The following is a 24,869-nucleotide window of genomic DNA, read 5'->3' as shown; positions in this document are numbered from 1 at the left end:
ACAAGGGATAAAAGTTTACTGGCAATTTAGTAATCTTGAATCCATACTAAAGCTGTTAAGCAGTCATTCCATCCAATTAAGCAGTAAATAGGAATAAAATCAAAACCAAGACCACTTTATCAAAATAATATTACTTATTTAATTCCCATTACACCCCTGGCATTTAGGGTAGCAATGAAGACCCTCTATCTCTAGCATCCTTCGTCATGTCACTAGCTTCCTCTCAGGTTTCGCTGCTGTCAGCCATGCAAGCCTTAGTTGGCACCTCAGGAATACCGTCGCACTCAGATGTAGAAGGGTTCTTCATTGCTGCTTCCATAACAGTTCTATTTACCAGTCAGGGTTATTAGCCCTGAGCTGAAACCCCAAACACGGAGAACTGGTGGACCATTCTTAGTCTGGCCTCTAGTTTTTGATCTTTTTGGCATGGGTGACCTATCAAGATTCTAAGCATAAAGCCCTGACTCCAGACAACAGAGCTCTCTGGGTTATTGAGGCATGTAAGCTTCCAAACCACGACAAGGTGTGATATTCTTGGAGGAAAATAATATTGCTGCTCAGATAAGAAATAAGAACAAATAATTGTGATAAGAATCCTTCAGTACATGAGGTCAGCCTTTAGGAGGGGGAATCCACAAAAACGATCTTGCTCAGTTGGTGTACCCTGCTGAGTAGTGAAGATCTGTGTTAATCATCTGGCTGAAGTGTTTATAGGTATCTTCAACCACTCGCTTTGGACATCTGCTTCAAGCAGGCTTCCATTGTTCTGGTGCCCATGAAGAACTTGGTAACCTGCCTTAATGACTATCGTACAGTAACACTTACATCACTGTGAAGAAGTGCTTTGAGAGGTTGGTCATGAAGCTTATCAACCGTTGCCTGAGGAGTGACCTGGATCCACTCCAATTTGCCTACCATCTCAAAGGGTCAACAGCAGATGCCATTTCATTTGCTCTTCACTCAGCTCTGCCACAGCTGCACAGTGCATCAGAATATTTTTCATTGGCTACAACTCAGCGTTAAACACTTGAAATTCATCATTAAGCTCCAAAACCTGGGCCTCAGAATCTCCCTCTGCAACTAGACATACAGACTCATTTTCAAGGACTCTTTCCAACCTATGTTCTCAATATTAGTTGTTTTTATTTGCATATTTTCTCTTCTTTTGCACATTGGTTATTTGTTAGTCTTTATTCAGTTTATTTAGAGATACAGCATGGAATGGACCTTTTCCAGCCCAATGAGCCGCATGGCCCAGCGACCCACCTATTTAACCCTAGCCTAAACACTGGACAATTTACAATGACAATTAACCTACTAGCCAGTATATCTTTGGAATGTGAGAGGAAACTGGAAAACCCAGAAAAACTCCATGTGTTCACGGGGAGGGATGCACAAACTTCTTACAGACAGCATTGCATTAACCACTAAGCTACCATCGTGTATATATTTTTTGTAGGTGGTATTGTATTTCTTTATTTTCTGTTAATTCATGTAAGAAAAAGCTCAAAGTAGTATATAGTAATATATAGGTATTTGGTCTTATTACTTCCCCACTTTACACAAAAATAAGAAAATTAACTTTAAATTGTTATAAGACCATAAGACTATAAGGTATAGGAGTAGAAGTGGGCCATTAGGCCCATTGAGTCTGCTCCGCCATTCAATCATGGGCTGATCCAATTCTTCCAGTCATCCCCACTCCCCTGCCTTCTCCCCATACCTTTTGGTGCCCTGGCTAAACAAGAACCTTAGCCAGGGCTTTTGGTGCCCTGGCTAATCAAGAATAAGGCTATCTCTGCCTTAAATGTACCCAATGACTTGGCCTCCACAGCCGCACATGGTAACAAATTCCACTCTCTGACTAAAGTAATTTCTCCGCATCTCTGTTCTAAGTAGACATCCTTCAATCTTGAAGTCGTGCCCTCTTGTCCTAGACTCCCCTACCATGGGAAACAACTTTGCCATATCTAAACTGTTGAGGTCTTTTAACATTCAGAATGTTTCTATGAGATCCCCTCTCATTCTCCTGAACTCCAGGGAATACAGCCCAAGAGCTGCCAGATCTTCTTCATATGGTAACCCTTTCATTCCTGGAATAATTCTCATGAATCTTCTCTGAACCTTCTCCAACATCAGTATATACTTTTTAAAATAAGGAGCTCAAAGCTGCACACAATACTCCAAATGTGCTCTCACAAGTGCCTTATAAAGCCTTAACATCACATCCCTGCGCTTATATTCTATATTTCTCGAAATGAAGTAACATTGCATTTGCCGTCATCACCACCGACTCAATCTGAAGGTTAACCTTTAGGGTATCCTGCACAAGGACTCCCAAGTCCCTTTGCATTCTACATTTTGAATTCTCTCCCCACCTAAATAATAGTCTGCCCGTTTATTTCTTCCACCAAAGTGCATGACCATACACTTTCCAACATTGTATTTCATTTGCCACTTCTTTGCCCAGTCCTATAAACTGCGTAAGTCTGTCTACAGGCTCTCTGTTTCCTCAACACTACCAGCTCCTCCACCTATCTTTGTATCATCGGCAAATTAAGCCACAAATCCATTAATCACATAGTCCAAATCATTGACATACATCATAAAAAGCAGCGATCCCAACACCGACTCCTGTGGAACTCCATTGGTAACAGGCAGCCAGCCAGAATAGGATCCCTTTATTCCCACTCTCTGTTTTCTGCCGATCAGCCAATGTTCAACTCAAGCAAGTAACTTCCCAGTAATTCCATGAGCTCTTATCTTGCTAAGCAGCCTCATGTGCAGTACCTTGTCAAAGGCCTTTGAAAATCCAAGTACACCACATCTACTGCATTTCCTTTGTCTACCCTGCTTGTAATTTCCTCAAAAAATTGCAGTAGGTTAGTCAGGCAGGATTTTCCTTTCAAGAAACCATAGTGGCTTTAGCCTATCTTGTCATGTGCCTCCAGATACACTATAACTTCATCCCTAACAATCGACTCCAACAACCTCCCAACCACTGATGTCAGGCTAATACGTCTATAGTTTCCTTTCTGCTGCCTCCCAACCTTCTTAAATAGCAGAGTAACATTTGCAATTTTCCAGTCATCGGGTACAATGTCAGAATCTAATAATTCTTGAAAGATCATTGTTAATGCCTCCACAATCTCTCCAACTACTTCCTTCAGAACCCAAGGGTGCATTCCATCAAGTCCAGGAGATTTACCCACCCTCAGACCATTAAGCTTCCTGAACAGCTTCTCAGTCGTAATTTTCACTGCACATACTTCACTTCCCTGACATTATTGAATGTCTGGTATACTGCATATGTCTTCCACCTTGAAGACTGTTGCAAAATACACATTCAATTCCTCTGCCATCTTTGCCTATCTCATTACAAGATCTCCAGCATCATTTTCTGTTGGTCCTATATCTACCCTTGACTCTCTTTTACCCTCTATATACTAAAAAAAAGCTGGTGATATTAGTCACCAGCTTCATTTCATAATTCAACTTTTCCTTCGTAATGACCTTCTTAGTTTCGTTCTGCAAGTTTTTAAAAGCTTCCCAATCCTCTGTCTTCCCACTAGCTTTGGCTTCCTTATATGCCCTCTCTTTTGCTTTTACTTTGGCTCTGACTTCACTTGTCAGCCACAGTAGTGTCCTTCCATTTGAAAATTTCTTCTTATTTGGAATATATCTGTCTTGCACTTCCCTCATTTTTCACAGAAACTCCAGCCATTGCTGCTCTGCTGTCCTTCCTGCTAGTGTCCCTTTCCAGTCAACTTTGGCCAGTTCCCCTCTCATCCCATTGTAATTTGGTTTCTCCTTCTCAAATTTCAAAGTGAACTCGATCACATTGTGATCACTGTTCCCTAAGGGTTCCTTAACCTTAAACTCTCTTATCACCTCTGGATTATTGTGTAACACCCAATTAGGCACAGCTGATCCCCTAGTGGGCCCAACAACAAGCTGTTCTAAAAGGCCACCCATTAGACATTCTAATTTTCTCTCTTAAGGTCCAGTACTGGCCTGGTTTTCCCAATTCACTTTCATGTTAAAATCCCAAAAATTATCATGACATTGCCCTTCTGACATGCCTTTTCTATCTCCTGCTGTAGTTTGTAATCCACATCCTGGTTGTTGTTTGGAGGCCTGTATGGGTCCTTGCCATTTCTTAACTCAACCCATTAGAGACTCTACACCTTCCGATCCTATTTCATACTTTTCTATTGATTTAATATTATTTCTTATACACAGGGCCACACCACCCCTTCTGCCTACTAACCTATCTTTCTGATACACCGTATATCCTTGGGCGTTCAATTCCCAATGACAGCCATCCCTTAGCCAAGTTTCAGAGATGTCCACAACGTCATACTCGCCAGTCTGTAGCTGAATTTCAAGATCATCCCATTTTATTTCTTATGCTGCGTGCATTCAAATATAACACTTTCAGTCCAGTATCTGTTGCTTTCTGTTTTAACTGCACCAGGTCTCTATTGCCCTGTAACTCATCCTGCTGGCTGTGATTATGCCTCATCTCCTGTCTGTCCTTTCTGTCATCTCTGTTGCACACTATCTTTTATTTATTTCTTTTTTCCTGTTCCTCAGCCCTATCACTTCAGTCCCCATCCCCCTGCCAAATTAGCTTAAACCTCTCCTTTTGTACAGGTCGTTCCTCCCCCAGAAGAGGTCCCAATAATCCAAGAATCTGAAGCCCTGCCCCCTATACCAGTCTCTCAGCCACACATTAATATGTCTGATCATGCTATTCTTACTCTCGTTAGTACGTGGCACAGGCAGCAATGCTGAGATTACTACCCTGGAGAACCTACTTTTATAATGTGGTCAACTTTAATTTTCCATTATCATAATTCTTAATCAGTGTGTTTACTATAGTGTTGCACAATTATAACATTCAACACATTTAAAAGTGTATATTTTGGCTATTTTGTTTGGAATTCCATGTTTTCTAAACTGTTCACATGGGACTTAAAATTGGTTACTCTATTCATAAGTCTATAAGTTATTACGCTTTTTGGTCCATAAAGTCTGCTCAACCCTTTCATCATGGCTGATCTAATTTTCCACTCGGCCCCAATCTCTTCCCCATATCTCTTCATGCCCTGATCAGTCAAGAAACTATCAACCTCTGCCTTAAATATACATAAACACGACCTCCACAGCTATCAGTAGCAAAGAATTCCACTGATTTACCACTCTCTGACTAAAGAAATTCCTCTTCATCTTCATTCTAAAAGGATGCCCCTCTCTGGTCTTCAACTCTCCCACCATAGGAAAGATTCTCTCCACATTCGCTCTTTCTGGGCCTTTCAACATTTGATAAGTTTCAATGAGGTTTCAGAGGTACATTTAATGTCAGAGAGATGTGTACAATATACATCATGAAATGCTTTTTCTTCAGAACCATCCACAAAAACAGAGGAGTGCCCCCAAATAATGGATGACAGTTAAATGTTAGAACCCCCAAGGTCACCCCCCCCCCAGCTTCCCTCCCTCCCGCACATAAGTGGCAGCATGCAACAATCCCCCCTTCCCCCCACTGGCAGAAGAAAGCATCAGCACCCACCACTGAGCACTCAAGCATGAGCAAAGCAACAGCAAAGACACAGACATGCAGTTACCCCAAAGACTACTGTTCACTCAAAGTTCCTCCTCATTCTTCTGAATTCTAATGAATATTGGCCCAGAGCCATCAAACGCTCTTCAAATGACAAACCATTCAATCCTGGACTCATTTTTGTGGATCTTCTCTGAACCCTTCCCAGTTTCAGCACATCCTTTTTTTTGTAATTTTTTTATTGAAGTTCATCATCAAATAAACATTTCCATAAGATGTATTTCAGACATTGTACATATATATCATATAATCATATATATCATATAATCATTTATGTCACAAATCTCCACATAGTATTTATCTGAGGTATACACTTATAGAAAAGAGTGGAGAGAAAAAACAAGCAAAAGGAAAAAAAACTATGTACAAGTAGGGAGTGATCATTTTTTTTTACAACATATCGATTTGTGAGAATAAAATCAGGCCTATGAGGCATTATGTAGTTAAACCATTTTTCCCAGTATGAATCAAATTGTTCCAGCTTATGATGAACAGATGCTGTTATCTTCTCCATTTTGTAAATGTCCATTGTAATTTCCATCCATGCATTTGAAGTTGGGCTCTTCTGTGATAACCATTTCCTAGTAAGAGTCTTTTTACTAGCCACCAATAGTATATTCATTAAATATTTATCTCTTTTCAACCATTCTTGAGGTATATATCCAAAATATATGGTCTTACTCTCTAAGGGTATTTCACATTTAAAGATGTCTTGTAGGGCATTGTGTATCCCCCTCCAATAGTCTTTGATAACAGGGCAGTGCCAAAAAATATGATAATGATTTGCATTTTGATTTCCACAACTTCTCCAGCAAACAGGGAGGTTACTATCATAATGGGATTTCTGAGAGGGTGTAATAAAATATCTTATCAAGTTTTTCTGACCAAACTCCCTCCATTTCTGTGAACTGGTACACTTCCATTGATACCTCCATATTATTGTCCATTCTTCCTCAGATATAATTATCCCTCCTCTCTTCTCCCATTTTGTTTTAATGTATGAAGTTGAATGTGTTTTAAGATTTGACAACCCCTTATACATGCTTGAAATGATTCTACTACCATTATCTGAATTATATGCTTTTCTAAAGAGCTCTATCAAGCATGTACTTGCCTTGGTTACATTTTTAAGTGTCTTATTAACATATTGTCACATCTGTAAATATCGATAAAAATCTTGTTTTTCTAATAAGTGTTTCTCTTTAAGCATTTCAAAACTGAACAGTGTTCCTTCTTTCATTATGTTGCAAAGAACTGTTATTCCTTTAACTGTCCAGTCCTTAAATCTAGCATCCAATTTATTTGGTGTAAAATCCGAGTCATATGCACACCATTTAATAATTGCAATATCTCCCTATAGATTATATTCTTTTATAGTAGTTTTCCATATTTTTAGAGTCAGTTTCACCCATGGGTTTTCAATAGTATTCTTGTACCTTTGCAGGTTGTTATCAGCCAAAATTGCTTGTATAGGGATGGGAAGTACCCGCTCCTCAATGTTTTTCCATTGAGCGTCATATGATGGGTTGCACCAACATATCACAGCTCTCAACTATGCTGCAAAATAATAATCTCTAAGAGAAGGTAGGCCTCATCCCCCCTTTTCCTTTGCTAATTGCAAAGTTTTGAGATGAACTCTAGGCCTTTTACCCTGCCAAATATACCTTGATAACATCTTGTTCCATTCATTGAATTGATTTTGATTAATCTCTATAGTAAGGTCTGAAAGAGATATAACAGTCTGGGCAGTATATTCATTTTAATAGACTCAATCCTTGAACTGAGACTGAAAAAAGGAATCAGGTTCCATCTTGCCATATCTTCCTTAATTTTTTTATATAAAGGCTGATAATTACATTCTGATAATTTTGCCAAATCTTCTGGCATAATGATGCCCAAATATTTGAAAGATTCTGTTTGCCATGCCCAGGGATATCTAATTTCAATTTCTCTTGGTGGGCTATAGTAATATGAAAGTAATTGGGTTTTATCTATGTTGATCTTGTATCCTGATAATTGACCATATTCTTCAAAGAATTGCATCAATTTAGGTAAAGAGTATGTTGGTTGCCCTAGATAGATTAAAATGTCATCTGCGTAACAAGCCAATTTATGCTCTGTCCCTTTAATAGTAATTCCCATGATATCTTCATTTTGTCTGATGTATTGAGCTAATGGCTCCAGATACAATGCGAAGAGTAGCGGTGACCATGCACAACCCTGTCTCGTGCCCCTTTCTAGGGTAAGACTATTTGATAAATATCCATTGATTTTAATCCTAGCAGTAGGGTTGTCATAAAGTGTCTGTATAGTTTTAATAATTGTGTCTTCGAAACCAAATCTATGTAAAACTATGTAAAGAAAATTCCAATTAACTGAATCAAATGCCTTTTCAGCGTCCACGCTTATCACTATTGCTTCAATTTTATTTTTTGTATATGATCCATAATGTGAAGTGTCCTTCGTATATTGTCTTGTGTTTGGTGTTGTCGTATAAAACCTGTCTGATCGTTACATATCAGTATGGGTAGAAACTCCTCTAATCGTTTGGCCATGATGGAGGTAAATAATCTATAATCTACATTAAGAACAGATATTGGTCTAAATGACCCACATTCCATTTTATCGTTGCCTTCTTTTGGTATAGCTGAGATTATCGCTTCCTTCCAACTGGGTGGCATTTGTGCCTTTTTTTAGAGCCCAGTTTCAGCACATCTTTTTTAAGGTAAGGGGCCAAAGCTGCTCACCCAACTGCAAGTGAGGCCACGCAGTGCTTTATAAAGTCTCAAAATTATATCCTTCCTCTTGTATTGTAGTCCTCTTGAAATGAATGCTAACATTGCATTTTCCTTCCTCACCACAGACTCAACCTACAAATTAACCTTTAGGGAATCCTGCACAAAGTCTCCCAAGTCCTGTTGCACCGCAGTTTTTTGTACTTTCTCTCCATTTAGAAAACAGTCAGCCCTTTCATTTCTTTGCCCATTCTCCTAATCTGTCTAAGTCCTTCTGTAGCCTCTCTATTTCCTCAAAACCACCAGCCCCTCTACCAATTTTCATATCATCTGCAAACTTTTCAACAAAGCCATCAATTGCCATAATCCAAATCATTTACATATAACACTAAAAAAATCAATCTCAACACAGAACCCTGTGGAACACTACTAGTCACTGGCAGCCTGCTAGAAAAGGCTTTTTTATTCCCACTCTTTGGCTCCTACCAATCAGCCACTGCCTTATCCATGCTGGAATCTTACCATGGCCTCTTGTTAAGCAGCCTCATGTGGCACCTTGTAAAAGGCCTTCAGAAAACCTAAGCACATAACATCAACTGATTCTCCTTTGTCTAGTCTGCTTGTTATTTCTTCAAATAATTCTAACAAATTTGTCAGGCAAGATTTTCCCTTGCAGAAACCATGCTGACTATGGCCTATTTTATCATGTGCCTCCAAGAACTCTGAGACCTCATCCTTAATAATAGCTCCAACGTCTTCCCAACCACTGAGTTCAGACTAACTGGCCTGTAATTTCCTTTCTTCTGCCCCTCTCCCTTATTGAAGAGTGGAGTGACATTTGCAATTTTCCAGACTTCTGGAACAATTCCAAGATCTAGTGATTCTTGAAAGATCATTACTAATACCTCCATGATCTCGTCAGCTACCTCTTTCTGAACCCTAGGGTGTATACCATCTGGTCCAGGTGACTTACCTACCTTCAGACCTATCAGTTTCTCAAGAGCCTACTCTCTAGTTATGGTAACCACACACTTCATACCCCCGACACCTGGAACTTCCACCATCCTATTGTCTTCATCAGTAAAGACTGATGCAAAACACTTATTCAGTTCATTCGCCATTTCATTGTCCCCTATTTCTACCTATCCACCATTGTTTTCCAGTGGTCCGATATACACTCTCACCTCTCTGTTACACTTTATATATCATGCAGTAGCATATCATAGTACAATCGGCCCTCCTTATCTGTGGGGGATTGGTTCCAAGACCCCCCCCCGCGGATACCAGAAAACACAGATGCTCAAGTCCCTTATTTAACCTGTTCCAGTGCGGTGGTCTTTAGGACCCAGCAGAACCCCAGACTTTATTTAACATGTCTCAGTGCAGTGGACATTAGGACCTGGCAGTACAGCTCTGAATCCACAGCGTTTCTGTTCACGAAAATAATCATGATCACGATTGAAAATAAGGTGGAAGTAATAAAGCAATTGGAAAGAGGTGAAACACCATCCATCACTGGAAAAGCATTAGGCTACAGTCGGTCAACGATCGAAACAATTTTAATGAAGCATGTGAAAGGCCCTGCCCGGATGAAAGCTACAATTATTACTAAGCAATGCATTGGTTTAATTATTGAAATACGTATGTTTCTTAAGTGTTTTCTATGCATAGAAAGGTAAAATATGTACTATATACTAAGAAAAACGTTTGACTAACTGACGCTAAATAATACCGGATGTACCTGTTCCGACTTCAAATCCGACTTAAAGACGGACTCGGGAATGGAACTCATTCATAACCCGGGGACTGCTTGTACTTTTAAGTCATTTCTAGATTACTTATAATACCTAATACAATGTAAATACTATGTAAACAGTTATTATACTGTATTGTTTAGGGAATAATGACAGGAAAAAATAGTCTGTACATGCTCAAACAACGAGTGCTGGAGAGAGAACTTACGGGTTTTCCCGATTTGCGCATGCGGAATCCACGGATAAGGAGGGCCAACTGTAAATACTTAATGTGTTAAGTCTATGGCTTTTGCTTACATGGCTAACAGATTTTCTTTCTGGTATTTCTTGTATAGGCAATGGCAGTTCTGTTTTCGAATTTTGTGATTATCACAACTGCTCTTCTGTTCAGAGTTGTTCTTAAGTAAGTTGATTAAATAATTTATGTAGTAATTTGATCATTGGAATGAAGGCTGAACAAAGAGACTCATTTAATATTCTCTTTCTACTGCAAGCATTCTGACAAATCTGTATTCAGTACACAAATCTATCTGGTGTGACTCAAATGCATTGCTTGGGCTTTCACCAAAGCTGCTATCAATCTATTATTAAAAGAAGTAAATTATGTAATTATTAATTGGCCATTATTCATAAAGTAATTGACTGAAATGTGCAGTTAAATTGTAATTCCTTTGATTTTGTTGTAATGAAGCTTATTGAATAAAAGAATAGTTCAACTATTGTTTTTGAGATTTGCTCATAATAGTGAATGTTACTACATGTATATGAAAACTGAATTTTTAAGGTTTTAGTGTTCAAGATCTAAGTTGTGCTTTATTGGTATGCCACAAAAGAAAGTTGTTCATAAGCACAGTAAGATTATTCCTAGTTCAATAAAATACTGTTAGAAAGTTGTTTAAAAAGATATTGGTTGATTATATGACTGTCTTAAGACCTGTTCTGTTAGTAGCTTGGCTATTACAAAAATGTCAAATTGCTAGTTATTCTGTGAGTTAAATGTATTTTGCTACTCAAGATGGGATTAGTTTATTAAAGTAAATTGAATAACGCTGTGTTTCTGCTTTCCAATAGGCGGCGCCTGTCCTCAGTGCAATGGGCATCACTGGTAATTTTATTCCTTTCCATTGTGGCTCTTGTATCAGGGACTGGAAAAGCACAAGACAGTGTATCCAGGCACATTTCGAATCATTATGTGTACTTCAATGCATCAAATAGCTGCTTCCCGCTTGAGACATCTTGGATTAAAAATGCACACCACCAGCCGATCAGTCCCACAGCAACTCCAAAATGGGATACTAATTCATTCAAAGAACTTAACCTTGGTTTTGGTCATCTTTTTATAATTATACAGTGTTTTGTTTCTTCAATGGCTAATATTTATAATGAAAAAATGCTGAAAGAAGGAGATCAACTGACTGAAAGTATTTTTATTCAAAATAGTAAACTGTACTTTTTTGGTGTTATATTCAATGGATTGATATTGCTACTTCAATCTGAATCTCGTACCCACATCCAAAATTGTGGATTTTTCTACGGACACAATATGTTTTCTGTGGCTTTAATCTTCACTACTGCTGCCTTTGGACTATCTGTGGCTTTTATCCTGAAATTCAGGGACAATATGTTTCATGTCCTCACAGCCCAAATAATAACTGTTATCATTACCACAGTATCCATCTTTGAATTTGATTTTAAACCTTCGCTGACTTTTTTATTAGAAGTTCCTGTGGTATTCCTGGCAATATTTATCTACAATTCCAGCAAGATAAAGGACCCAATGCATGTGCTACAACAAGAGAGACTAAAGGTTATAAATGGTGAAATTCTAGAACGCTCCAGTGGGGTAGGTAGTTCATATGTTCACAATTTATCTTATTTTCCAAAAAAAATTAGTAAATTAATCTTCTCTGTGAAATGCTTACATATTCTCGAGTATAGTTTTGTATTGATGTAGCTTACAACAACCTTTAAATAGTTAGTATGCTCACAATTGGTCATTTATTTTGCCAAGTTAAAATTGTCATGTATTTACATGCATGCAAGGATTTAGACTGAAGGATTTTCACCTGTACTTGTTGCATAAGGCAATCTAACACTATTCATAATGTACATTTTTAAAGTTCTTTTTAATTCAGTTATGATCATGGTGAAATTTAATCATGCTATATGACCCAAAGCATAGTGAGGCACAAGGCCAGGATACTACAACCTGCCAATGGAAAAGAGTAAAGCACTTCCTTCTGAAAGATTATTTTTCCAAGTGAAACTAATAAGAAGGACATCTTCAAGGAGTGATGACTAAAAATAGCGTGTCCATCATTAAGGGTCCCTATTACCCAAGTCATGCCGACCTCATCAGGTAGGAGGTACGGAAGCAAGAAGGCACACACTCAATAATTCAGGAACAGCTTCTTCCCCTCTGCCATCTGATTTATGAATGGATGTTGAACCCATGAACACTACCTCACTATTTTTTAATCTCTATTTTTGCAGTACTTATTTAATTAAACTATACTGTGTTTTTACTTCTATTATTTATTGCATTGTACTGCTGCCACAAAGTCAACAAATTTCATGACATTTGCCAGTGATATTAATTCTGATTCTGTGTATCTGTCCTCTGTCCTAAAGTTAAAACCATTGCTTTTCTTAAGTTGATACTTTTTATTAATATTTGTTTATAGCAACAAAGTCTAGTAAATTTGATCAACCCCAAAGAAGACAGAAGGATTTGAGTGCAGGATTCAGCACAATGCAAGCATCACCACATCTTCCTGTTTCTGCTATTCCTATTTTTTCTTGTGTACTGTTGGTTCTCACTTCCTCATGATGGCAGTTTGCAACAAGTCACCATGAATCTTCAGCTGCACCGCTAAGTGCTGCAGGAATCCTGTGGAGCAGTAGCATATTTAATACTTAAGCATGTCATTGGTTCACTTTAGCTTTTAATGTGTCTTAATAACTTGTATCCTTCTGGCTGCGTAGATGTGGCTGTCAGACTCAAGTGGAACTGTTTTACACATTTCTATGCTATTATATCATTTGAGCAAGCATAGACATTGACTGTGTTGTTCAAATGTTATAATAGAGTGGAACTGTGCAAAATCAAAGTAACATGACTGGATAGTGAGCATTGAGATGATTTACTGCAACTGATTGCACAGCAGTTGCACTTTGAGTACAATCCCTTTAGGTTCCTGTACAGGGTAGAATTAACATTTAATGCAAGCAAAGCTTTGTCAGTGCAGTCAGTGGTATCCTACACCATGCCCAATCCTGCAAATGTAACTAGTGTGTTCACTTTTTCCACTTGCTAGATATTGAGAGAGAATGTATTTGTGTGGTTCTTTGAGAAGAGGGCATCACTGCCCTTCCTTCCAAAATAGCTGATGGCAAATTACAAAATCTTGATTATCTTATTTCCATCACTTTTCTATTTGGCTTCTGCATTTTAATGTTGTGAATTGTTTGGGTCTAAATTGCCCACACTGGCATTAAATTAAAATTTCTAATCTAGTCAAGGTAAATCAAATTCAAAGTAAATATATTATCAATGTATGTACTGCATATGTTACCATATACTACCTTGAAGTTCATTTCTTGCATCACAGGAACAAAGATACAAAAGAATTTATAAAAAACTATACACAGTCAAAAACTGATAAACAACCTATGCACAAAAGAAGATAAACTCTGTAAATAAAAAATAATACTGAGAATATGAATTGTAAAGAGTCCTTGAAAGTGAGCCTAGGTCATAGAATCAGTTCGGAATAGTGGTGACTGAAGTTATCCACACTGGATCAGGAACCGGTAGTTGTAGGATAATAGCTTTCTGAACTTGGTATTGTGGGACCTAAGGCTTCTGTATCTGCTGCCTGATGCTAATAGTAAGAAGAGGGCATAGTCTGGATGGTGGGGATCTTTGATAATAGATGTTACTTTCTCATGGCAGCATTCCACGTAAATGTGCTCAACGGTGGGGATAGTTTTGCCTGTGATAGACTGGGTTGCATTGAACACTTCCTGTAGCCTTTTCCTTTTATAGTCCTATGATAGACAGCACCTCATGTAGACACTGTGCCTGTGATAGACCAGCCTGTGACTACTACTCTCTGCAGCCTCTTGTTAATGTGCATTTGAATTGTCATACCAGATGCATGATGCTGAAATGTAAATGTCGAATTTAAAGCTCCTAGCTCTCACCGCCTCCAACACATCGATGCTACTTGATGGCATATCTTGTCATTTAGCTAGTTATAGGATGGTGCAAGTTTCATTCATCAAGCATAAACAGCCTTATTTTAAAAGTGTCAGTTATTGGAACACAAACATTCATGTGAGAAACAATCATGGTACTGACATGAACTTTGGAGTAACATTGACAGTTGTAATAGTATTTATCATTTGACCTATCTGGCATGTCAAACAATTCTTTGAGCACAGATACAATTTTTTCTCTGTAGGTTACCATCGTAATCTGTGGTAATGCCGTCACCAGTACCTCCTATAGCTTTCAGTGGAAGTAAATTCTTGTAAAAGCAATGAATCATACAATTTTGAATATATCTTTTAATGTGGATCAATACATGGCATTCCATTTTTATAGTTAACCAGAGTTGCTGCCTGACTCATGGGCAATGTGTAAGGTAATGGCACAAGCTTATGGATGAGGGGGAAAAAACCATTTGAGCTGTTATTGCTTGCTCACATCAGATGACAGCAAATTCACCATCCCAAATAATTGAGTTGTTCTAACACGGTACTGACTATTACATACAGGATTTCCAGTTAAAGTGATCAGTTGCTGACTTGTGTTAAAACAATGATTCCATGTACAGTAACTGTCAAATGCCTATGATAAGCTGCTGCAAACATTCCTTTGTAAGGAAAGTGATATTAATGGTAAGCATGGTAATGGGGGAATGGGAAGCTGTTACAAGAAATAAGTGTATGTGAGGTTTTAAAAATTATCAATCTTAACGTATCTGTAATCAATGATTCATTACCCTGTTTTATTTTGATTTTTAGGATGGTGAGGAATTGGAAAGATTGACGAAACCAAACAAGGATTCTGAAACAGAAGAAGATTCCTTCTAGAATATTAAATAAAACAATGTGTTTGCTTCATAAATGAATGATCCTCATGGGATGTGTATTAGGTACCTGATTTCTTTGATATGTCTTTTGTTCAGGATCCATACCTCATTTGCACTGGAGTTTATTTTAAAAGTACTAAGAATGCAGATGGATTTTACATCAACATTCCCAGCCTGGGTATGAAATAACACAGGAATGACTAATTTCCAGCTTGTCTGCTGGTTAGACTAACTAGGAAAACTATATGATGAACTTGCATTGACCTGGATTTTGCAGAAGGAAAAATGTTGCTTATTATTATGCTTATAACTGATATTGTTGGCAATTGTATGACATCCTCTTCACAAGTAATCTGTGACGTGTGAGAATAGGAAAAGCTAGGGTGTGCCTCCTTAATAAATCAGACTGAACCTTGCTGAAATATATAGTGAAGGTCACTGGTCGGGATCTTCAGAACAGATGGGAATATATAAAATCTGGGGAAAATTAACAATTAAGAACTTAGCTCTGTTCCCAGGAGGTAGAGTGGGAAGTATTTTACAAGCTTTACCACAGGCATTCAGCAGTTCCACTAGACAAGGGAGTCTTTAGAGAAATTGTAAGTGCCTTTACACTATTGCTTGTAGGAAGAAAGATAAGAGATGATTTCTCTTGTTCTAATCGAATTCTGTTCTCGGCAATTAGACATCCTACCTTCCAGTGAAGGCAAGCCAGTGAATTTGACTGATTTTGGGTAGGGGGGACCTCATAGAATCATTTCGAAAGTTGAAAGGCATGGACAGAGTGGATGTGGCAAAGTTGTTTCCCATGGTGGGGGAGTCTAGTACAAGAGGGCATGACTTGAGGATTGAAGGGCACCCATTCAGAACAGAGATGCAAAAAAATTTTTTTAGCCAGAGGGTGGTGAATCTATGGAATTTGTTGCCACAGGCGGCAGTGGAGGCCAAGTCATTGGGTGTATTTAAGGCAGAGATTGATAGGTATCTGAGCAGTCAGGACATCAAAGGTTTTGGTGAGAAGACGGGGGGAGTGGGACTAAATGGGAGAATGGATCAGCTCTTGATAAAATGGTGGAGCAGACTTGATGGGCTGAATGGCTGACTTCTGCTCATTTGTCATATGGTCCTATGCAATCTGACAAGTCCAATAGATATGCTTTGGAGTTGGTCTCCAAAGCATGCAGGGAACCACAATACTATGTCCACTCCCTACCTCCATTGCAATCCACAATTTCAGAAACAAAAATGGTTGCCGGAATGTTCAATAGAAAATGCTTTCATAATTAATTATTTTTTTAAAAATTTCTGTTTTAATTAGCTTGGCACATCATGAGTCCAGTGCTATACAGTTCTGTGTTAAATTTCCAACTGAGTTTAAAAAGTGAATGAATGCTTCAGATTTGTAAACAGCTTCTCCAGCAATGTTTAGTAATTAAACTTAATCTCTGTTAGATTTTCACTTATACATACCCCTACCTCTTTCTGATATATTTGGTAGCTTTTAAGGTAGAAAAGCTGTAGTTTTCTAGAGATGCTACTAGCCAGGGGTTGGGGACAATAATGGGAATATGCTCCCACTACCTATTAAATTCTCCCGGTGACATGTGTCTCAAATAAACTCTGACAATCAAGTCCAGCTCCTGACCTTCACGTGTGGCTTAGTTACTAAGCCTGGAGGAATAGTTTCTACTGACAGGAGAAGGGGCAAAGGTGGTTACTCGCGCCTTAAAACCAGTTGCTTTGGGCAGATAGGGCTAATCAGTTGTGGTTGGCAGCTCACCTAGGAGAAGGAAAACTGATCTCAAACCTTTGCTGCCTTCCAGTTATACCCACTCATGGGGCAGGCTTTAGGAGTAAACCCCAAGGAAAATTCAGGAGCTGGAATTCCTAAGGCATTGAATTTAACATTGGCTGGCAATGCCCGTGATGCCGCTAGTGCCTAACTGTATCAGTCTCTGCCATTCATTTGGATTCATCACCTGCATGGAAGGGGGGCGGGGGTGCGGGGTGGCTGTTGCATGGGTAACAGCTTACTCTCCATATTATTGTACTGCCCTGGCTTGCGTTTTGACTACGTAGATAGCTGGGATGTAACATTCATGGTCGATCCCAACAAATGGAAGTCCCACAGTATAATATTTGAGTAAAATTTGTGCAGGAGCAAGACACCTTGGAAAGGAACATGCTGTTATCCTTGCATGTTACAGACAAGTATACAGGTGATTCTGTCTGATGGAACCTCTATAGTATTTTAATGCAAAATCCAGGCCCCTACTTGTCTCTTGGAACTACAGTTAATCCAGCACATAAAGTTAATAGTATTTCAAATCAATTCATGATTTATTTATTTACTTTCAAATAAATACGTGATCAACAAAAATTGAACTTTACATGGAAAGCAAATACTTTTCTGGAATTTATGCTAATAATTAACCTTAAGGATTGAGAGGATTAACTGATTGTAAAAAAAAAAGTAAAAGTAGCTTGATTTTTAAGAAAAACATGCAAGCAATCTTTATTGTGTATAGTTTAAGATTATTGCTCTTAAGAAAATACAGAGTGCTTTGAATACCTTGCTATAGATGTTTTTAATTAGTATAATTGTATTTAATGTTTGATACCATGAGTTGATGCAAATGCTTCATATTGGAGATTTAATAAATATGACCATTAACTTCTAGCCTTAGTCCAATAAAATCATGTTACAAACAGTAATGTAGTAACTGATGGATCCAAAGCTTTTCAGTATAATAACTTTTAGAGTACCTGTCATTAACTGGGAAAGTCTAGAGACTTTCCAACAGCAAATTTTATTCTTCAATTCTAATTTCTGTTGTAATGTGTAATGTTATGATATTGAGAAGGACAAAGATAATAACTTACCTATACTTAACTGTAGTAATGCTATGGGATGTGGCATGTAGTAATGCTATGGGATGTGGCATCCAGAAAACATTGCCTCTGACACTGTAACAGTGCAATAACAAGCCAGATACTTTGAACCTTCTGACTTTAGAATGGCACTGACTGCTTGATGCCATCTTGAACTGTGACTGTAAATTCTTTATAAAGATTAATGCAGACATCTTTCTTGGATTGAGAAAGTGATGAGCCACAGTTCCCTGCTAGCAGCAAACAGCTCACATTCCTACTTCAAAATGGTATACTTTTGAGAAAACCCTCTGTTCGATTTGCTGCTGTGTCCCAGGCCAATTTGAGGTAATCTGAATCAGCACGATCCAAGTACTTACATGTGCAGTGAATGGTGTAGAATGAGACATGACTGTGAAACACGTCAGGATAAGGTGTTGACAATTAGGGCATACTGCTTAGGGTAGCCAGCTGTCAAACTTATCTAAACATTGTCTCTGATTTTTGGCTTTTAGAGACATTCACATAGCTATTAATAATGAATCAAACAAAATATTTTAAACAATCAAAACACCCAAGAACACATCAAATGCTAAAATACACTACATGCAAAGTAATGTAAATAATTTCGTACCTTACTTCCTACTAGCAGGCCCTCTGGATTCTAACTCGGCGCAGAGCCAGGCAGATTGCCAGAGAGCTGCTGCTGAATCCCATTAAAAAAATCTAATTTCAGAACACTGGCTGGAAGTTGCTTCAGCTTTTTATTTCACATCATCCAAGCATGTATTTTAAACAGGTGAGAAACCTGAGAATGAAGCAGTCCATGCTTACATCCAGCATCCGTAAGATGATACCTTGGCATAGCCTGGTAAATATAAGTAACATTTGTGCCACAAGATTGCTAAGTAACAACCATCTACCTTTGATATTCAGTGGCGTTACCATAAATATCCTGTAGCAAATAATATACACCTTAATACCATTTGTGAGGTATAAGTGAACTGTGACCTGGACCACATCTTAATCCAGATGAGTGAAATTCTAACTGCAGAATAATACATCTAGGATGAAGCAAACCATGTCGGTGCCCCCATAATGTACTCTGTGCAGTAGCTGAAATGTGTATCAACCACAAAATACACTATGTTTGCTTAGGATATGTTACAGTATCTCCCAAATACATGGCACCGCATACAATGAAAGTCAAGGAATTCTGGCACATAGAAGGGAATGTTACTAATTCCTACACTGTCTTAACTTGGAATTGTATCACCTTCATCATCTGGGTCTAAATCCTGGAACTCACTACCAAGATCCCCAGCGGTACCTTCAAGGATTACTATGCTTCAAGAAGATGGTTCACTGCTACCTTCTCAAGGTCATATTCTGATGGTCAACAGTATGGCTTGCAATGCCCAACTTTTCAGAGACGATTTTTGACAATTCTGAGCAAAAATACTCTAGATGAAGTATGTGAAAAAAGCAGTTACCTATTTAGGAAGCAAGAACAGAAAAGCAGAAATATTAATTGGTGTGGTGAGAAATCAACATATTCATGTATAATAATCAAAAGCTTAACATGCAAATTCAGCTTTGTGTCTTTTCCGCACTCCAAATCGAAAATCATTAAAATATGAATAAAAATAGTATAATTTATTATCCAGGATACCTCTATCTCTTTTACTTCAGAGGATTAATCTTATTGATAATTCATAGCATGAACACTTTATCAAATACCTTTTAGAGTCCTAAAATTTTAGAATGCACTAGATCAGTGGAATCTGTGATCTTTTATTGCATCATTTAAAAAAAAGAATAGCTGAACACAGCTCATCTTTTTACAAATCCATGCTGGTTTCCACCAATTATATTTATTCAATGTTTATATTTGGTAGTCCTTTTTAAAAGTTTCCCTATCACAGGGGTCAAACTGAATAGATGGCAGTGGCTAAGTTATTCTTATGCATTTAGATAGGCATGTGAACAAGCAAGGATGTGCAGGCAGAAGGGATTAGTTTAAATTGGCATATTGGTCAGCATAGACTTGGGGAGCTGAAGAGCCTGTCTCTGTGATGTACTATTCTCTGGACTCTGTACCTTTTTGAACAAAAAGCTAATAGTCGGAATCCTCCAATCTTTTAACTCTACCCCTATTCAGAGATGGTTAAAAGTTATTGGCAGATTTCCATCCTGACATTTACTCCGTGATCTGGAATGCATCCTAGCCAGATTTGGTGGCTTACATTCAGGTAGCCTTTTCAGTACCGTTTAATCAACTTTTAGTTTATCTAACATCTCATTTGTCATTTCCTGCTACTGTGAACTTTCTGTACCTATCCTAGTTCCTGTTTATTATCAAACTGACATAGAACATAAAACAACACAGCACAGTACAGACCCTTCAGCCCACGATGTGCCAATTTTTAAACTTACTCCAAAATCAATCTAACCCTGTTGTAACTCTTTGTTTTACATATTTTCACCTCATCCAGTGAGGCGTGCCTTTGGCTGATCTAGTTTACCTCTAGTAGGCATTACCTAGATTTTAAAAATGCACTTCCACTTTAAGTGTGCTTTTGTATTGCCTCCCAGCCTTAGATAGAGTTTACCTCAGCTGCTATGTTTTCATCCATTAAAATTGCCCTTCTTTTAACTTGGGAATGATACAGTTTTGGTTGTATTTTTTAAACACGACATAATTCTGCTAAAACAAAAATGATTCCTAAATATTACTTCTGCTGACATTTGGTCCACATGCTTAGATCCAGAGCCAGCACCTCTCCCTTCCCTTTTAGGGCAGTTACATACTGATTAATTGTCATGAATGTGTTTAAGAAATCTTTACCTCACAGCTCTTTATAATCTCAGTCTCTATTACATCTCTCAACAACTTACACACAAATTTGTCCATCTATATCCTTCCTAGTAGTTGGTGGCCTATAGGAAACACTAAGCAATATAACAACATCACTATTGTCTATTAATGCTAACTAGATTCTGCTAATCACCCCTCAAGGATATCAAAACCCCTCCAGCATTGAAGTATTCTTTATATAGTCATCCCCATTCACCTCCATTTCTCCTGTCTTTTCTGAACACTTTGTATCCAGTATTATTTAGTATTCCTATATGTCCTACTTTAAGCTAAGCCTCTATTATCACAATATTTTAAATACACATAGCTATTTGACTTACTGTGGCTCACCGAGAAATATATCAGATTTTGTCTGTTTATATAGATGCGCAGTAAAGCTCTCCAAGTACCTCTTGTATTGCCTCAACATCTATTCCCTAGTCATATTGCACAATAAATAATTCAGCAGGTCAAGCAGCAGCTGTGAAGTGTGCGGGAAGGAATTGTTGATGTGATTTGTCTATGAATTGTGCATTCATAATACTGTCCAATTTATGGCTATAAAGCTGATTCCCTTAAAATAATATGTCATGCTACTCCTTTCTAACTTCATTGCTTTATCCCCATCCTCTTGAACCTTCCATAACAACAACAATCAGCCCTTTGGTCTGCACCTTAAATGTCCTTACATGTCCTGGTATTAAATTGTGCTGACATTTTTCTGCTTTAAAGCCATTCTGTGAAAACAAGTTGTTAATGGGGCACAGGGCCTGGAAATAAGGACTGAATACTTAGCAACTTTATAGCTTCTTGATCCCCAGTGAAACCATGTGTAACATTGGCAAGAAATAAAATATGAGTTTCTTACTTCTCTCAAGCTCTTGGAAGCCCAGGAACTTCAAATAACTTTGCAAATGGTCTCCAGATTTACAAAATCTGCAGTTTTACAAAACTGCAAAATTCAGAGCAATATAAAATCCTGCAGATGCCAGAAATGTGTAGCATCAGTTAAAAACAAAATGTCATGTAGGTAAGTGAGAAGGCAAGCATGTTTTAAGTTGTAGAAAGGGAGAGTGTGGAGAGACCTAAAGGAGTTTGTGTTAGGGTGCAAACCTACAGTGAATTATCAAGCTAACAATTAAGCACTTGGAACAAAATAATACAAAGGCAAAGGGGACATCGCTTTGTGGATCAAGAACTGGCTTGCCCACAGAAGGCAAAGAGTTATATTCTGCATGGAGACCAGTGACCAGTGGTGTGCCTCAGGGATCTGTTCTGGGACCCCTACTCTTTGTGATTTTTATAAATAACCTGGATGAGGAATTGGAGGGATGGGTTGGTAAATTTGCTGATGACACAAAGGTTGGGGTTGTTGTGGATAGTGTGGAGGGCTGTCAGAGGTTACAGCTGGATGTTGATGGGATGCAAAACTGGGCTGAGAAGTGGCAGATGGAGTTGAACTCAGATAAGTGTGAGGTGGTTCATTTTGGTAGGTCAAATATGATGACAGAATGTAGTATTAATGGTAAGACTCTTGGCAGTGTGGAAGATCAGAGGGACCGTGGGGTCCGAATCCAGGGGACACTCAAAGCCGCTGCACAGGTTGACTCTGTGGTTAAGAAAGCATATGGTGCATTGGCCTTCATCACTCATGGGATTGAGTTTAGGAGCCGAGGGGTAATGTTGCAGCTATATGGGACCCCGGTCAGACCCCACTTGGAGTACTGTGCTCAGTTCTGGTCGCCTCACTATAGGAAGGATGTGGAAGCCATGGAAAGGGTGCAGAGGAGATTTACAAGGCTGTTGCCTGGATTGGGAAGCATGTCTTTTGAGAATAGGTTGAGTGAACTCTGCCTTTTCTCCTTGGAGTGACAGAGGATGAGAGGTGACCTGATGGAGGTGTATAAGATGATGAGAGGCATTAATCATGTGGATAGTCAGGCTTTTTTCCCAGGGCTGAAATAGCTAGCACAAGAAGGCACAGTTTTAAGGTGCTTGGAAGTAGGTATAGAGAAGATGTCAGAGGTAAGTTTTTTTATGCAGAGAGTGGTGATTGTGTTGAATGGGCTACCGGTGACGGTGGTGGAGGCAGTTGCATTAGGGTCTTTTAAGAGATCTACGGACAGGTACGTGGAGCTCAGAAAAATAGAGGGCTATTGGTAACCCTAGGTAATTTCTAAGGTAAGGACATATTCGGCAAAACTTTGTGGGCGGAAGGGCCTGTATTGTGCTGTAGGTTTTCTATGCTTCTATGAAATGTAACAAAGTGATACAAATCTGCAGCACATGAAATTTAATGCATAATGTCAGGAGATGAAATACTGTTTTTGTGTTGGGCATCCTTGGACCAATAAAGGTAGCTGATGATAGAATCAGAAAGGGGTTGGGATGGAGAATCAATGTGACAGGCAAAAGGAAGCAAGGACCTGCACCCACTGTATTTGCCTATTGCCACAATAGATCTACAGCGGATGTGATCTCATTGGCTTTTCACACCTGAACATTACTAATATTTACGTCAGGTTGCTACTTATTGACTACAGCTCAGGATTTAATGTAATCATTTCAACAGTTCTGATCAACAAGCTCCAAAACCTGGGCCCCTGTACCTCCCTCTACAACTGGATCCTCGACATCCTCACTGGAAAATGACAATATGTGTGGGTCGGAAATAAAGTCTTCACCTGACTGATAATCAACCTGGCACCTTGGATATGTGTGTTTAGCCCACTGCTCAACTCTCTTCACACCCATGACTGCATAGCCAGGCACAGCTCAGATGACATCAATAAATTTTCTGAGAGTACCACTATTGTTGGCAGAATCTCAGATGGTGATGAGGAGGGATACAGGAGCAAGATCGCTCAGCTGGTTGAGTGGTGTCACAGCAACAATCTTGCACTCATCATCAGTAAGACCGAAGAATTGATTGTGGACTTCAGAAAAGATAAGACAAGGGAACACACATCAGTCCTTATTGAGGGATCAGTAGTGGAAAGGACGAGCAATTTCAAGTTCCTGGGTATCAACATCTCTGAGGATCTATCCTGGGCCCAACACATCATTGCAGTTACAAAGAAGGCATATCAGTGGCTGTAATTTATTAAGAGTTTGTGGAGATGGTATATCTCCAAAGTCACTTGCAAATTTCTACAGATGTACTGTGGAGAGCATTCTGACCAGTTGCATCACAGTCTGATGTGGGGTGAGGGAGGGGGAGGGTGGAAGCCACTGCACAGGATCGAAATATGCTGCAAGAAGTTGTAAACTCGGTCAGCACCATCATCTGTACTAGCCTGCTCAGCATTCATGACATCTTCAAGGAGTAATAACTCAAAAAGACAGCATCCATTATTAAGCACCCTCATCACCTGGTACTTGCTCTCTTTTTATTGCTACCATTAGGGAGAAGGTATTGGAGCCTAAAGGCACACACTCTATGATTCAAAAACAACTTCTTCCCCTCTGCCATCAGATTTCTGAATGGAAATTGTACCCAGGAGCACTATAGTGAGGTTAGCTGAGATCATTGGGGTCTCTCTTCCCACCATTACAGACATTTACACTACACGCTGTATCCGCAAAGCAAACAGCATTATGAAGGAGCCCACGCACCTCTCATACAAACTCTTCTCCCTCCTGCCATCTGGGAAAAGGTACCGCAGCATTCGGGATCTCACAACCAAACTATGTAACAGTTTCTTCCCCCAAGCTATCAGACTCCTCAATACCTAGAGCCTGGACTGACACTTTACTGCCCTATTGTCTTGTTTATTATTTATTGTAATGTCTGCACTGCTTTGTGCACTTTATGCAATCCTGGGTAGGTCTGTAGTCCAGTGTAGTTTTTTTTTCTGTGTTGTTTTTTTGTGTAGTTCAGTCTAGTTTTTGTACTGTGTCATGTAACACCATGGTCCTGAAAAAACG

General features: G+C 38.8%; 1 protein-coding gene across 8 annotated transcripts in view; it reads left to right on the top strand.

Moving 5' to 3' along the window:
- The window catches only part of slc35a5 (solute carrier family 35 member A5), a 53,806-nt gene extending 35,912 nt beyond the window's left edge, over positions 1 to 17,894 (top strand). For 7 of the 8 annotated variants that reach the window (XM_059968289.1, XM_059968287.1, XM_059968288.1 and 4 more), the window contains 3 exons: positions 10,451 to 10,518; positions 11,187 to 11,958; positions 15,147 to 17,894. In XM_059968289.1, coding sequence (XP_059824272.1) covers positions 10,451 to 10,518; positions 11,187 to 11,958; positions 15,147 to 15,215 — 909 coding nt within the window. In that variant the 3' untranslated portion in view covers positions 15,216 to 17,894. Of the gene's footprint in view, positions 1 to 7,070; positions 7,211 to 10,450; positions 10,519 to 11,186; positions 11,959 to 15,146 lie in introns of all 8 variants that reach the window. The other variant, XM_059968294.1, reaches the window with a different exon arrangement.
- The last annotated feature ends 6,975 nt before the right edge of the window (positions 17,895 to 24,869 follow it).

Source organism: Hypanus sabinus, chromosome 4 (assembly GCF_030144855.1).
Source record: "Hypanus sabinus isolate sHypSab1 chromosome 4, sHypSab1.hap1, whole genome shotgun sequence".
Taxonomy (NCBI): Eukaryota; Metazoa; Chordata; class Chondrichthyes; order Myliobatiformes; family Dasyatidae; genus Hypanus; species Hypanus sabinus.
This window is presented reverse-complemented; position numbering and strand designations above follow the sequence as displayed.